General features: G+C 45.2%; 1 protein-coding gene, 2 long non-coding RNA genes and 1 pseudogene across 3 annotated transcripts; 2 read left to right on the top strand and 2 right to left on the bottom strand.

Annotated features, from left to right (window-relative positions):
- Positions 1-1,176: 1,176 nt before the first annotated feature.
- Positions 1,177-6,424, top strand: LOC127780067 (uncharacterized). Its single transcript, XR_008018769.1, has 5 exons — positions 1,177-1,432; positions 1,999-2,051; positions 2,579-2,747; positions 3,427-3,828; positions 3,909-6,424. It is a non-coding gene; the product is annotated as an uncharacterized LOC127780067 (long non-coding RNA).
- Positions 2,289-7,681, bottom strand: LOC127780063 (uncharacterized). Its single transcript, XM_052307019.1, has 3 exons — positions 7,434-7,681; positions 3,229-5,491; positions 2,289-2,998 (listed from the first exon to the last, which is right to left on the bottom strand). The coding sequence occupies exons 1-3, from the start codon at positions 7,679-7,681 to the stop codon at positions 2,552-2,554; spliced, it is 2,958 nt and encodes a 985-aa protein (XP_052162979.1). The 3' UTR covers positions 2,289-2,551.
- A 522-nt stretch (positions 7,682-8,203) lies between these two features.
- On the top strand, positions 8,204-13,242 carry LOC127778432 (uncharacterized). Its single transcript, XR_008018507.1, has 4 exons — positions 8,204-8,352; positions 9,667-11,896; positions 12,042-12,416; positions 12,905-13,242. It is a non-coding gene; the product is annotated as an uncharacterized LOC127778432 (long non-coding RNA).
- Positions 8,615-12,269, bottom strand: LOC127778431 (uncharacterized; annotated as a pseudogene).
- Positions 13,243-15,819: the final 2,577 nt, after the last annotated feature.

The raw sequence follows: 15,819 nt of genomic DNA, 5'->3' as shown, positions 1-15,819 counted from the left end.
AGCAAAAGAAAAGAGAATCACGTTCTTGATCTCGTAGATAATTAATGCAGCCCATAGTAGCCACTAAATTGAAGCAGCTGCCCTCCAACACCATCTTTAGCATTAGGGAGTTTGTCATTTTCTTTCTCATCAGTAGAAAAAAGGATGGAAGTTATGTGATTGTGAAGAGCCACGGCGTCTCATGGCTACTGACGACGGGAAATTTAATTATTTGCCACTCTTAGAAAACGCCACTCTTCAAATACTACTTTTATGTTTGTTATTACAGATTTGCCATCGGAGAGAGAAGGTTTCTTCATAGTTTACCACTTTCGACTACGTGGCATGACACGTAGGCATGCTAGTGTGGCGTCTCTGGTGGAGCCCTTTTGCCAGACGCGTCTTCCTCCTCTGGCCGAGCTCGAGCTGCACTCGTCGAGGTAGTCAACCATGGCAGCTTGCATCTCCGGCTCATACTGGAACAGGCTGGTGAGGCGCGGCTATAGCCTGCCATTGTAACTTGTCGGCCATTTGCCTGATGTTGGCGTCGAACCAATTAAGGTTGCAGAGCGTGCCCTCTACCTTGCCGACTATGGTAGTGCTCTCTGGCCTGTCACTCCATCCCGACCATCAACCGCAGGATGGTGCCATACACCACGTTCATCTATAGTTGGTCAACTGGGCGGCACGGCTCAGGCCCGGCTGTGCCTAGGCCGAGGTTAGTCGGACCGGCACAGACACAACCCTAGTCAGACCGTGCCTTGCTTAGGCCAGGCCAAAATAGCGTGCCTTGGACCGGGCCACGGGCCTCAAACCATATGGCCATCTATACACTCATCCGCTGGCGCGTCATCTCGTTGCCCACCAACAGCTCGTGCAGCAGCGACACAGCTAGCACCCTGCTCCTGGGCATGCTCGTTGACAAGAACTTGTTGATGGTGCGTATAGAGACATCCTCCCCCAATTTCTCATGCAAAAATCAAAGCAAAAATTGGTAAATTTTCGCTTGGTCGCTTTCAGAATTAATTTGGTTGGGGTGAAATTTCTTGGCGATGGCGCCGTACTCATGTGGACCGGTAGCAGCGTTGCTCGAGCTCGCACCAGGCGGCACAGGACGCGTCGTGGCTGCTGTATACCTTCGTGCGTAGGCAAAAATGGCAAACTATGAAGAAACCTTCTCCCTACCATGGCAAATCTGGCATTTAGAGAGCTGACTACTGACGTCCGGTCCAATATACGTGGGCCGCATGTAAGCCTAAGTGGGCCGTCATGTGGGCCGATGCGGGGCGTGCGAAAGAGGCGAGCAGGGTTGTCGTGGGCTCGTAGCGCTCCGCCCCCAACGGCGGCGGCGGCGGCGGCCATGCGAAGGGGCAGCTTCGGTGGCCGCCGGCAGGGCGACGAGCAGGCGAGCAGCTCTGCGTCGGTGTAGAGAAGTCGACCCCCGGGGCGGCAGGTGCCATTACCAATTCTCCTGCATTCCTTATTCCGCCTGCCGTGCCCACCCTTGGAGTCATCGGAGCGCCGGTTTCCGGCAGCCGTAGACCGTAGAGGCTTGCATTTCTTTTTTGCCCAGATTTAGGGTTTCCCACATAGTGTTTCTATTCGACTTCAATTTTCCTGCTGCGTTCTTTGGATTGGTACTGGTTACGATGTCGGTTACACTGAGATGTTAGGTATTTGTTTCAGTTCATACGGAAACTACAGAGAATTTACTGTACCAAATCGCACTAGGACCTTTGAGGCAGGTAGCTAGAGTAGAAATCACCTGAAGCTTCTGCTGCTGTTGATTTTTGAACATAAGAAGAAATCAGCTGTGTACATATCCATTATCTCACCAAGGCAAGTCTTGTTCATAGGATCACTAAGGAGGTCGTACATACATCCCCTGCTATTTATCTCAGGTTACAAATATGCATATGGTTGACTAGTGTACAATGTTGATATCGTTCCTTTTCCCCTTACCAACCACTTGCAATATAGTTATATTAGATATCAAGACTTACTTTAGCAATTTTCTAGATGGATTGGGAAACAGAGTAGCGCCATGCCGCCATCTACATAAACTGCTAATGGTAACTACAAAACTACTGAATGCTGATGCTTCTTAACCAATCATGTCACATGATGCATTATTTCTTCTTTAGCTCTGGCCACAAGATTATAGAGTGGTATGCTGTACTCCATTATTCCAACAGGTTCCTTCATAAATCTTTCATTTATCTGACCATGCTCTAGTTCATGACTTCACGTTAGATATTTGTGAACTAAGGTCAATAATGGCTTTTAGTTTTGTTGCAACCATCGTATCAGTTATTCTTTTCAAAACCTGTAATTGAAATAGCAAGTAATTTAAGTTATGGTTTTTACAACAACAATTCCACCTACTTTTTGGCTGTTTCTACCCATTAACTCAGTACCATGACCAAGCTCTTTGTAATCTTTTGATTGTGTTAAGAGACTGTGGACATATCAGCATGTGCATGCCTTGTAATATTGTGCAAAATTGTTTCATATTCTATAACTCAGCAACTCACTATAATTGTAAATGCGAAATCACCCTTTACAATTTTTTTCAGTTAACTCTACTGACTCCTTGCAGGCACTGACGGCCCATCAGTTCTTTTGCTCTGTCCACAAGAGCAAAGAGAGGTGTGCTGTATTCCATAAAACCTGCGTCACCCAAGAAAGTCCTGTAGTTCTCAACCCCTGAGGGCATCTCCTCTACCATCCACAGTGCTTCTATCATCCGGAATTCGTTGAAACAACTGGTATAGTGAGAATTACACTCCATCATGTATATAGATTGCTCAAGTATCACCCTCCTAATCCCAGGACAGTGAGCACCTGGGTTCATATTTGCATTCAGTACATCAACTAGCCTCTTTATGAATCTCTGCTTAATCTGTTCGTCATCTAGTTCTTGGGAAAATTCTTCAGGAATGACTTTGCATATCTGTGAACTTAGGCCAATGAGGATCTCTAGTTCTGCCCCTTCTGCATTCATTATTCTCTCCAAGACCTGTAGTGGAAACAACATCATAATGTAGCATGAGCAGTAAAAACATAATCGAGCAAAACATACTAACATAGTGAATCATAATACTTCAGTTCACTACTAAATAAATACCCCCATTTAATAAAGTGTAGGAGAAATTTCATCAGCTAACATAAAGAATATATGAGAACAGCAAAGAACATTATCCACCACAAATATTGATTGCATATGTAGCATGAAGTACCAGGGCTCACCTCACGTAAGGTCTGAGATAGTTCCTTCAGGTCTGATTCTGTGAGCTTGGCTTGGGCGTGCTGGCACATACAACACAATAGGGTTGCCGCCACATATATGTACTTTTCATCATGGATCTGGATCATACGTTTGAGTTTATTGATAAAATCTGGTTCTTTCAACATAACTAAGCAGTTGTGCACATTATCTGTTGCCAGCATTGCCAGTGCTTGCCCAGCTACCTTTGTTAGCAAGCAATCAACATTTGTGCTGGAGGTTCTATCTGAATTGAGGAATGCTTTCATCAGCCTGGTTATGAGCACCTGCATGTGCCCAATCTTCTGCCTTGTGTCACCATCAATGGCAAGGTTTCTGAGGATTCCTGCCACAAGCTTCCTTAATTCTTGATTGTTGTTGTTGTCTCCCAAGATTTCGGCAAGGTTTCTTAAAAGGAAGGGATGTTTCAATATCTTGTACCGTAATGTTATGCCGATCTCTCCTCCAATGCTTGTGAGTCTCTGCAACACCTTCAGTGATGACTTTACCAGGACCATTTGCTGTGCCTCGCTGTTCGTCGTGTCACTTCTTAAGCTTGTAAATCCTATGATCTTCGGAATGAGGTCAGCTACTCTATCGATTTCCACGCAGTTATTTTGACCACAACTAGCAAGCTTGTCAATAATCAACATGCCAAGTGCAGGAAGATGATCATAGTACGTCAATGAATGCTCTTTGGGAACTTTCCAGTACTCTGAAATGTGCTGCCATCTTCGTCTGAGTATGCAGTTCTGTTCATGGATGTGGGTTGAACAAGTTTGTGTCTCCGGCAGGTTATCAGTGCCTTCAAGTGGCTCTTGTCTTTGCGTTGGGTCATCATCTGAATTCCTAATTCCATCCGGTCTTTCCTCTTGGCTATTTGCTGTGTTGAGAATGGGGTCTTGCCTCTCCTCTTGTTCATCATCTACCTGCAGAAGTGGATTTCCCTTTTTAAGTTTGCCATTGGTGTCCAGAAGTGCAGATACAAGCTGCACTGCCATAGGAACAGTGATGACTTGGAGGTCCTTTGCAAGCTCAACAGTCACCTTAGCGGCATATAATCTGACCGTCGTATTATTTGGACTAGTCCAGCCCAACATACTGATTATTCTGTCGATGGTCTTTGTAGAAGTGATGAGTTTGTCAAGGATCCGAACCCTTGTCATTTCATTCTCCAGAAGGCTATGCATCAGTTGAATCCCATAGAAATGATTCTTGGGAGAATCTGAGTTCAGGGAATTTATGGCAAAGTTGGTCAGGCTGATTTTCTTTGGAACAAACACAGCCCCTCCCATGCATTTCTCGAAGGCATATGCATAATATAGATTGACATATTCCACTCCCAGCTGACCTCTCAATCCAGCACGCCGGATGAGGGATCTCCGGGGGATGAATGAAAAGATATCGAGGATGCATGCCACGATGTAGAGTATTCCTTGTGCCATCACCATCCCATAGAAGATAATGAGAGATGGTACCAGGTTAGTCTTACTGTCTGGATTCTCTCCATGTTCTATGTAGCCGTTATGTGGCATGATAAGGCGGTGAAGTGCGAAGCTTGCAATCTCAGCACGCACTACTGCTGCTGGTATCTGGAAGTTGCCAGATGACACCATCAATGTAATGCCGAGTAGTGACAAGATTGTTACAAACCGAAAGGACCCATCAGTAGTCAGTACCAACAACACTAGCGCAGCAAGCATGCACATATTCTGGATAGTTTGACCCCAAACTAATAGCTTTCTGCACAGAGCACTATCTGCTAGTTTGGTGACTATTGGGAACCGCAACCTGCTGATTGTTACCATGAGCACAACTACGAGCAATATGAAAAACGCTGTCCATTTGGCAACTGTGAACCTACTTGGGATGAAGTTAATTTCAGCCGTTATTTTCGGTATTAATCTGCCTCCTGTGGTATTCCAAACAAGTTCCCTTGAGTGATGCTGCATGGTTGGAGTTAGCAACAGTATTGCAGCTAAGGGGCTCCATAGAGATATGGCACGGCGGAATGGATTGCATAGTGGTTGAAACTCAGGAGATATATTCTGGCCAAGTGCAAGCAGAATTATCATAGCGTAAACCACTACAGCTGCCATAACTATTTTCTTCTGGAGAACCAACAACACCCAAACATCTAAAATGCAGACGATGGCGATTAGACCATTCCAGCCAAGAGGTCTGAAATCACCTCTGGTTCGGAAGAACAATTGGTAATCGTGCCTGTTGTTGCTGCCACTGAACATCCTGAAGTGTACATAGGATGGGTAAGTAAAGAGGCAAAACACCGTACAATCAACAAGCCGGTCATCAATCGTTATTTTTTATCACTAACATAATTTTGCTCTTAGAGCGAATATGTTGAGAATGCAAAAGCGAAATAGATTGGGATCCTTTTTTAGATTCCCATCGATAGACAACTTATTAATACAAAAGAGGATATATTAACTTTGATAAAAACATGAAAAAAAGGTGATGGTAGGGATAACAGCTGTTATTTGGGCAATCTGGAAAACAATGAACAAGGTCTGTTTTAAAAGTGAACTACTATGAGACCCTGTTGAACTAATTCACTCTGTTTGAGCTTTGATTGCATCATGGGCGATTCTGCAGAAGTTGGTTGAAAACCAAGAAAGAATGTTTTGGGGGTATAACTTCTAAGGCGGGTGGCCGAGGAGATGTACAGTTCACAATTTGGATGGAGAGGCAGTAGCAGAAGACTGGGCTGGAGAAACTAGGCAGTGGCGCCGTCTGATAAAATGTTGAAGGGGAAGGAAGCTTCGGCTTTGTGTTCTTAGGATGCTCATAGCTCATATGTTGAACTCATTCTGGCTTATCTTTTGTTGTGTTTGCTTCAGAACTATTGATAGCTGCTGGTTTATGTTTAGATGTTTTAATTTGTTAATTTTGGGACTTCGTTATGTTGCCTTAGATGGTGGGATGACACCATTGAATTAGGCCTGATATATTGTATTGTCCCAGTTCCTGTAATCTATTTTTGGAACCGTTTGTCCGTTTTTATTATAATAGAAATCCCCAATTCCTGTAATCTATGTTTGGAACAGTTGGAGTTTGTCCTCTCGTTTCTACAAAACACTGTATTTTTGTTTTTTGGGTGGGATGGTTTGTTGGGGAGTCTGTTTTTTACATGGGGAGCTACAATGGTGTGGGAGGGAGGAGGACGACGACGACTCCGCTTTTACAGTGACGGATCCACCATGGACACATCGCGTGTGGTTGCATCCCCAAAATTTTTTATATACAAAAGCTGTTATGTATACAAAACAGGGCTGCCAGATGCATAGTCTCCTCCTAATTATGTATAACTGATTTAAGTAGCTAGATAATTTTACTGTTAATCTCCTTCTAGATGTATTACTGTGTAAGTATAGCCAACGAGTTATTTAGATAACCTCGCTGCTAAACTCTATCCATCTTTGTTTCAAAAAAACTCTATCCATCTTATACATTGCATTTGCTAGAGTTGAGCAAATTAGCTAGACAACCTTACCGTTAATCAAGGCATGATCAGATCATCATCTGAAAACATTATCATATTTTGTGACTCTTGTTTGTAAATTTGTTAAAAAGATATCTACTTTAGCCCATTAAAATTTTTAGCATCAATTATATCATTTTAGTGTTTTGTTGGATTTTTATCTTAGTCGAGTTAAGTAGTTTGTGTTCGTGCGGTTGGCGTGTGGTTTCGGGGCATGTGTTTTTTTTGCATATTTTTTTTTGACAGTTGTTGATGGAAAACTTTCTTTTTCCTCTATCTTAATACTACCTCCGTTTCAGGTTATAAGATTTTGGTCAAAGTCAAACTACTTCAAATTTGACTAAGTTTATAAAAAAATAATAATAACATTTTCAACCCAAGATAAATTTATTATGAAAATATATTCAATTATTGATTTAATGAAAATAATTTAGTATTATAAATATTACTATATTTGTCTATAAACTTAATAAAACTTAAAGTAGTTTGACTTTGATCAAAGTTAAAACGTCTTATAACTTAAAACGGAGGGAGTAACATTTAGACGACCTTCTTTAGTCATCCCGACAAAAAAAAAACATCACTTAATTCCGCACCCCCATTAGCAAAATAATGAATCCGCCACTACGCTTTTAAAGTAGAAGAAAAACGGAAGAGGATATATGTACATGGGCTGCATAAATAAATTACCTGGCGGCTTCTAGGAAGAATATGGCTGTGGCGTACCAAAAATCGTCCTGCGAGCGGAGCACCGTGGAGTATCCGCCGAGGAGGACGACGGTGGCCCAGGTGAAGGCCAACGTGCCGAGCGCGTTGCCCGTCCTCTCGATCAGCGCCACCACGCGAACGAAGCAATTCACCCACTTCTCCGGCGCGGCTGCCCTGCCTTGCCCGTCGGACTTGGCCGCTATCTGCAGTCGATGCTCCCCGCCGGCCATCATTCAGCTCCCGCCTCTTCTGACTTTTCCTCCTCTTGTTCCAGTACATGATGCAGATGTGTTTGGTTTCGCACTCTCACTTTCACCTGGCCTTTTCCCGCTCGATCGTTCCAGTGACCGTTTGTTTGGTCATTTTTCTCGTCATCGCCGTGTCACTAAGGTTGGAAGACTTTGTGCTACTTTTCATGCTAAAATTGAAAGTTTGATTGAAATTGAAACGATATGATAAAAAAGTTGAAAGTTTATGTAAGTAGAAAAGTTTTGATGTGATGAAAAAGTTAAAAGTTTGAAAAACAAACTTTAGAACTAAAGACGATGTAAGCCGAACGGAAGGATGGATGGATGGACGGACGGATTGGAGTTTGTTTTGAAGGCGACGAGCGGGACAAGGAAGCGTGATTGGGCCCGTGACGCGACGCGACGGCAAGATGAGGAGCGCGACATGGGCCTTACGTTACGTGGGCCATGTAGGCCTCCGTGAGAGCCGGACGGATGTGTGGCTAATGGGCCTCGCGGGGTCCGTCAGACCGCCTCATGCGGTGCGGGGTTAGCGGTGGCGTCGCCGGAGCGGGCGAGCGGCGGCGCGCGAAATGGCCGCTCCGGCGGCGAGCGGATCAGCAGAGGAAGCTCGGTGTGGAGAGCTCTATCCTGCCTCCCTTCCTTAACAGCAGGTGCAATTACCTTCTCGCCTCCCATCTCTTCATCTCTCTTCCTGCATTCCTTCTCCCGCCGGCGCCCGTGTGTTTGGTGCTCAGATTTAGGGTTTACAGGCTAGTTTCTGGAGTATAATTAATTTTTTCCTCCCTTGCTTGGTCTTGGGATTGGAACTGGTTAAGTGCTTAGTGGCCAAGTGGGTAACTCTGTGGTGTTGGGTATTGTTTCAATTCATACCAATTCATTCTACAACTGCGATGCCCTTGAAGAACAGTAATCGCCTGAAATATTCACTGCCGTTGATTCTTTGAACATTACAAGACTAAATGTTAATGGTACCAAAGTAGATAAATTCATTACAATGCCTGCAGTTATTCTCGCTGCAAGGCAAAATCTCTTAGTTACACATATATCGTGGTCGTCTTGTGTACAATGCTAATAATACCATTTTCCCGCTCTTAATTTAGATACCAACTCTTAATTTAGCAGATCTCCTACATGGATAGCATTACAAAATAGTACCATCTACATAAACTGCTAGTCGTGACTACTGAATGCTGATGCTTCTAAAATTCGAAAAGAAAAAAAAATGCTGATGCTTCTTAACCAATCATGTTACATGATGCATTAATTCTTCCTTTGCTCTAGCGACAAGATTAGAGAGTGGTATGCTGTATTCCATTAGTCCTGCATCCCCCATGAAGAGCCTGTACTTTTCAACCTTTGAAGGTGTCTCTTCTACCACCGTGAGTGCTTCCATCATCTGGCATTCATTGAAACAGTTCGCATAGCTACAATTGTTTTCCATCATATATATAACTTGCTCAACTATCACCCTCCTGATCCTGGGGCAGTGGGCAGTAGGTTTCACATTTGCATTCAGTGCCTCAACTAGTTTCTTCACAAATCTTTCCTTAATCTGATAATGCTCTAGTTCCCGGGCAAAGTCTTCAGGAACGACATGGCATATTTGTGAACTAAGGCCAATAAGGACTTCTAGTTCTGTTGCGACTGTTGTGTCAGTTATTCTTTCCAAAACCTGTAATTGAAACAACAGGTAATATAAGTTATGATCATCGAAATCAAGATTCCACTTATATTTATTCTGTTTCTACTCATTTAGTCAGCCCTGCAATATAGCTCTGAGTAGTCTTTGGACTGTGCTATGAAACTGCACATATTGCAACATTGTAAAAAGATATCTAACAAAGAAAATAAGGTTATTCCTCTTTTTTTTTAAAAAAAAATAGTCATTCCATAGCTAGTTAAGGAAAACGAAAGATTGCAAGTACAATAGGTTGCACTGTATACTTCTAACTTTGAGCTTGTAGGTTGAATGAGCAGGCTCACCTTTCGCAAGGAATGAGATAGTTCTGTCAAGTCTGAGCTGCTGAGCTTGGATTGAGCATGCAAGCATAGATTTTGCAGAAGACTTGCAGCCACATATTTGTATCTGTCATCTTGGATCATGGCAGTGAGCTCTCTAATGAATGAATATCCTGGTTCTTTCAACATTGCTGAGCAATTGTTGATACTTTCCATCGCTAGCATGGCTAGTGCTTGACCAGCCGTTATTTGTAGCGACCGGTCGGAATTTGTGTTTGATGGTGGATGTTGTGCAAGAAATGCCTGGATCAACCTGCTAATGATCACTCGGGTTGAACCTATCTCCTGACTTGTGTTTCCATCATCGGCAAGGTTTCTAAGGATCTCTGCTGCCAGCTTCTTATGTTCTTGGCTGCCTTCAATGTCACCCAAGATTTCTGCCAGGTTTCTCAACAGGAAGGGATGATCTGACATCTTCTGCCGAAGTGTTATACCAATTTCCCCACCAGTGTTTGAGAGCTTTGTCAGCAACTTCAGTGATGAACCTTTCAGTATTTTTGGCTGCGTCTCGTTAGTGTACCCTATAATCTTCTGGATGAGGTCTCTTGCTCTGCTGATTTCCGCACAGTTGTCAGGATCACATTCTGCAAGTGTCTCTAGGATTGACATTCCCAGTACAGGAAGGAGATCATGCTCTATGAATGTCTTCTCCTTTGGAATTTTTTTGTGCTTTGAAATCAATTGCCAGCAACCAAGCATCCAGGAGTTCAGTCGGTTGTTGTTATGAGGATGATCTTGGTCAATATGCTCTTGGCCATCACCTGTGTCCACAATCGTACCTTCTTTTCCCTCCTGGCTGTAATATGTGTAAAGTAGCGGATTTCGTCGTCTCAATTGGTTTTCGGTGTCCAGAAGTGAAGATATGTTCTGCATTGACCCAGGGATACCAATAACTTGGAGGCTCCTTGAAAGCTCGACGATGACCTTTGTGGCAAGCAATCTGACTTGTGCATCCTCTGGACTTGTCCAGCCCAACATGGTGATTAGTGTGTTCAATGTCTCTATGGAGGTGGTGAGTCTCAAGAGCAGAAGTGCCTTGGTGCGCTTTCTTTTCAGAAAGCTGTGCAGCATTTGAATCCCATAGAGCTGGTTGCTGGGTGAGTTTGAGTTTGTGAAATCCATGGCGAAGCTGGTCAGTTCCATGATCCTTGGAGCAAGCGCACCTCCGGAAACACATTGCTCGAATATGTACGAATAGTACATGTCAACACATTTCCTTCCCCACTTCCGTCTGAACCTGCTTTGACGAACTAAGTGTATCTTGGGGATGAATGAAAACATCTCGAGAACACATGCCACAATGTAGAGTGCCCCTTGGGTAAGGACTATTACATAGAAGACGTCAAGAGAGAACTTGACATTTTTCTTGGTATCTCCTAAAGTACCGTCAGGATATGCATGTTCTCTGGTGCAATTCTTCAGAATGCCGATATAGATACCTGATGTTCGCTACGTCACTGCTGTCAAAATACTTTGGACACAGATGACCGTTGTTGGTTGTATCATTGCTATCACAACACGTGCGACCGCTGCTGGTATCTGCAAGTTGCCAAATGACTCTAATACCAAAGCAAATATCAGGAAGAAGGCCATTGGTGCTACTATATAGGCAGAGTCCGAAAACAGGTATCCCAATATTGCTATTACAGCGCACATGCACAAGAACAGAATCACTGGACGCAAGAATGACATCTTGTGGCCACAAGGACTATTCACTAGTGAGGTTATGCATCGAAATTGCAACTTGGTTATTGTCACTATGATCACTGCCGTAAGGAGCAATGCGAAATATTCCTTTAATCTAGGCAATCTGTCTGGATGGGGTATTGATGTTTCCAGGAACAGACAGGGGACCAACAATAGGATTGCAGCCAGGGGACTCCATAGTGATACAGCTCTGAGTTGTGGGTCGCCGAACAGCTTAAGGATCACTGGGCATACAAGCTTGGCAACTACAAACAGGGACATGGTCATACCCAGGATTATAAACGGTGTTACCTTTACCGGACCTAGATGATAGATTGGAGTTGGGCTCCATCGGAACTTTGCCAATCTGAAATTTGCAAATCTGAACTTTGCCATGACGATTACCATGGCCTCAGTCATGCATACAATCAGAACCAATCTGATCAGGCGAGGACGCCTGAAAGCTCCCCTTGTCCTGAAGAAGAACTGGTACTCAAGTCTACTGTTTTGGCTGAACATCCTGCAGTAAAATCACAAAATTGAACTATATGAACTAATCTCTCTATCTCTCTTTGTTTATGCTTTTGGCTGAAAAACAAAAATGGAAGTTGATTGCTGACCTTGTGGCTTCCAGGAGAGCCAGCAGCGTCGCGCAATTGAACTCCCGTACGGTGAGCATCGTCGAGAAGCCGCCGAGGATGACGACTGTTGCCCATGTGAACACCAGCGTGCCTAGGCCGTTGCCGGCCCTCTCTATGAACGCGATGATGCGGACGAAGCGGTTCAGGTGCTTCTCCGGCGGCGCTGGCGCCGCCTTGCACCGTCGCCCAGTAGCTGCGGCGACGGCGGCTGGGCGCGCCATCTTTCTTCAACGATTTTTTTGCAGTTTGCCGCGCGGCGGCTAGCTCAACCTCCATGCTTTTACAATGATATATAGAGCAAGGATTACAGAGAGAGAGAGAGAGAGATGGCGCGGTACGTATCAACACACAGTTGACTGTACTTCACGGTTAGTATTTACTGATCATTTTTTACTCAATGTTTTTGACTTCTCAGTGTCATTAAAATGTAGTTTAGGAAGATGTGTGTGTGTGTGGATATGATTGGTTTGTATATTTGGCATTGATCCTGTACAGAATACTTCTCATTAATTTGTTTGGTCAACGGCCGAGTAGCTTTCCTACAAACTTTTTTAATTGTTGGGATTGCATTTGTTTGTTGGGTTATTGCGAAACCTGGAAATGTTTCTTGCTTAAAAAATGTTATCCCTTGTGATCTTACAAAATTGATTTATCGGTTTTTATTTTTGGATTTCTTCATAGGCTATTTTGTAGAGGGGGTGGAAAGGAGACAAAATTGAAGATACACTACTCTTTACTTTAAGCTTGGATTCGATAAAATGTCATTCACTGCATGGCCAGTTGCCACCCTTGATAATACGCTAGTTTGGGGAGTTTGGGCCATTTTTAATATCTTTTTTCTATTTTATTTTCACAGATCGGCTGCACGATTGGTTCGTCGGGCCGCACGAAGGACGCGAGTACGCGACGCCGGAGATGAGGAAGACGGTGGTCGTAGCCGCCGCTGCCGCCACCGCCGCCGGGGAGGCCGACGCGGCTACTGCGGCGCCACTTGGTCAATCTGCTCATCACACTTGGTCATAGTGCCACGTGCAAATTGCAGACTTTTGGTGTACTGAAATGCATTTGACTAGCTGTTCGCCAGGAGATGAAATTGAGCAACCTTTAGCTGAAATATATGACTAGGAAAAAGACAACTAATTATGGAAAATGAATACAACGCATCTGCGTAATTAGGGTGCTTTGGAAAGTAAGTTTTAGTTTGGAACTTTTTTATATGTAAAACGAGATAAGTTATTATAGTATGATTAATTGAATATTAATTTTTACAAACTTAAAAATATGCTTATTTGATTTTAAAATAAAATTATAGTTATTTTAAAAAAGGCACACCTTTTAGCCCGTTTAGAAATATGCGTGGCAACTGGCAACAAAGGAGTTGCATAATAAACGAACTCCACAGTGTCGGAAACCTAATGGGTCAGCCATCGTATACGAACATCAAACTTATCCAATGTGAGTTTCCGTGTCGAACGTTTAATCGTTTGTTTTATTAATTTTTTTACGAGTACTATTTTTATTGTTATTAGATGATAAAACATGAATAATATTTTATGCGTCTTAATTTTTAAATTTTATCATAAATTTTTTAAATAAAAGAACGATCAACTGTTAGACACAAAAATCCACAACTGCATTTAAAATGGAATGGAGGGAGTAGTACTAATTTCATTGTCAATCTGGCACGGAAAGTTTGACGAACACGCTTATGTAAACCACTGCGAAGACCTGAGGCAACTACTCGAGTACTGCAAACCGGACAACATTATTTGCTCGTGGATAAAAACTCGTATCAACGTTACATCGCGTGGAATATCTGGACGGAATCTCGGATCGTTCGAAAGCCTAACACGCTTGGACGCGACTCCGTGTGGAATAAGTCCACTTCCCTCCCTAAACTCATGGCCGTCTATGAATAGCATCCCTCAACCGTAAAATCGGGTATAATTCATCCCCCAACTTCGAAAACCATTGCAAATCAACTCCCCGAACGGTTTTAGAGGCGGTTTTGTCATACGTGGCGCTTACGTGGCAGGCTGACTTGGTCCAAATGTGCTGATGTGGCAGCCAGGTCATCACAGGAATTGAAAATAGAAGTGGGTCCCATATGTAAGTGACAAATGTTAAAACAAAACAAATGGTGGGGCCCAGTTGTCAGTCTATTTTTTCTTATCTTCTTCCTTCCTTCTATCTTTTTCTTGCAGCCGCACGTGCGGAGGTGGATTCGGCCGGGCAGCGGCGCCCTTCTCATCCCGAAGATCTTCTCCCTTGCGCCCGGCCGGCCGCAGCCTCCCGGCGAGCTCCTCCCCCGCACCCGGCCGCTCACGACCTCCCGGCGCCTGGCGAGCTCCTCCCCTGTGCACGGTCGGCTGCGACCTCCCGGCGAGTTCCTCCCCACCGCCACCGCCCACGGGGAGAGGATCTTGCCGGCCTGCTACCATCGCCGCGTTTCCCTCTCCAATCCGCTACCATCGTCGCCGGCCGATGCCCCCTCCTCCCCCGCTGACGCCGCCCACGAGGAGAGGATCTTGCCGAGGCCACGCGTAGGGAGAGGAGCTCGTCGTCCTGCCGCCACCGCCGCGTTTCCCCCTCCAATCCGCCACCCCCGTCGCCGGCCGATGCCCCCTCCCTCACCGCCGCTGCCCACGGGGAGAGGATGTCGCCGGGAGGCCGCATGCTAGGGTGAGATCTCGCCGTCCTGTCGCACATGGGGGAAGGAGCTCGCCGGGAAGCCACGCGCTAGGGTGAGAGCTCGCAAGGCGGTCACGTGTTGGGGAGGGAGCTCGCCGGGCCGGCCTACCGCTGTTGCTGCTTCCACACCGCCGCCGCTACCGTTTCCACCGCCTCTTCTCCTTGACCATCGCCGTCGCTACCGTCTCCTCCCGCTGCCCCGCCGCTCGCCGAGCTCCCGCCGCCCTGCCGTCCCGCCTCTCCCGCAGTCCCACCACCCCATCGCTCCCGCCGTTCTGGTGCCACCAGGCTCACGGAGCTCTCTCCATCTCACTCGCGGTGAGGATAAAGAGAGGGAAGAAAGGTAACTGACATGTGGGCCCAGAAATTATTTTTATTGTGTTTACTTGCTGACATGTGGGTCCCATTTATGTTTTTTTATTTTAGTGCCACGTAAGCGCCACGTTGATGCCACATAGGTTGAAGAACAAGTCAACCCGCCACGTAAGCACCACGTAGGATAAAACCGCCTCCAAAACCACTCGAGGAGTTGATTTGCAACGGTTTTCAGAGTTGGGGATGGGTTATACCTGGTTTTACGGTTGAGGGATGCTATTCATACACGGCCATGAGTCGAGGGAGGGATAGTGAACTTATTCCACTCCATGTCCGTCGAGACACCCGGGTTGGGTTGGGCCCGCGGAAACTCGGCGTCTGCGAAATGGGCCTGACGTGATGTGGGCCATATGGCCCTTGTGAAGCCGGCAACAAAGTGGGCCAACTCCGGAGGAAAAAAGAAAAAAAAAAAAAACGAGCCCCGTTTCTACCGCGGACAGTGGCCAACTCCGGTGGAATTTCTTGACGTCTCCCTCGAAGCGCTCTAACAATGGCGGACACCTGCCACCACCAGGAGTCCAGGACGCTCCATTCGAGCGCCGACCAAGCTCGCCTCTCCTCACATCGTGTGTCGTCCTTCTCACCGACTCCACGCATTCTCACGTGTGCGGATTGATCGGAGCATATGCTGTTGAGATGTTCAGATATAGTATATCAGAGAACATCAGAACAGGCAGTACTCTAATTGCTTGCCTGCTTTATTAG

The sequence above is a fragment of the Oryza glaberrima genome, chromosome 7, assembly GCF_000147395.1.
Source record: "Oryza glaberrima chromosome 7, OglaRS2, whole genome shotgun sequence".
Taxonomy (NCBI): Eukaryota; Viridiplantae; Streptophyta; class Magnoliopsida; order Poales; family Poaceae; genus Oryza; species Oryza glaberrima.
Note: the sequence above shows the minus strand (reverse complement) of the source record. Positions and strands in the feature narration are given on the sequence as shown.

Bases quoted from the DNA above. Each gene is read 5' to 3' on its own strand.
- LOC127780063 (XM_052307019.1), bottom strand. From the start codon at position 7,681: ATGGCCGGCGGGGAGCATCGACTGCAGATAGCGGCCAAGTCCGACGGG. The intron at 5,492-7,433 runs GTAATTTATTTA...TGTACACTTCAG, and splicing joins TTCTTCCTAGAAGCCGCCAG to GATGTTCAGTGGCAGCAACA. The intron at 2,999-3,228 runs GTGAGCCCTGGT...TTTCCACTACAG, and splicing joins TATCTCAGACCTTACGTGAG to GTCTTGGAGAGAATAATGAA.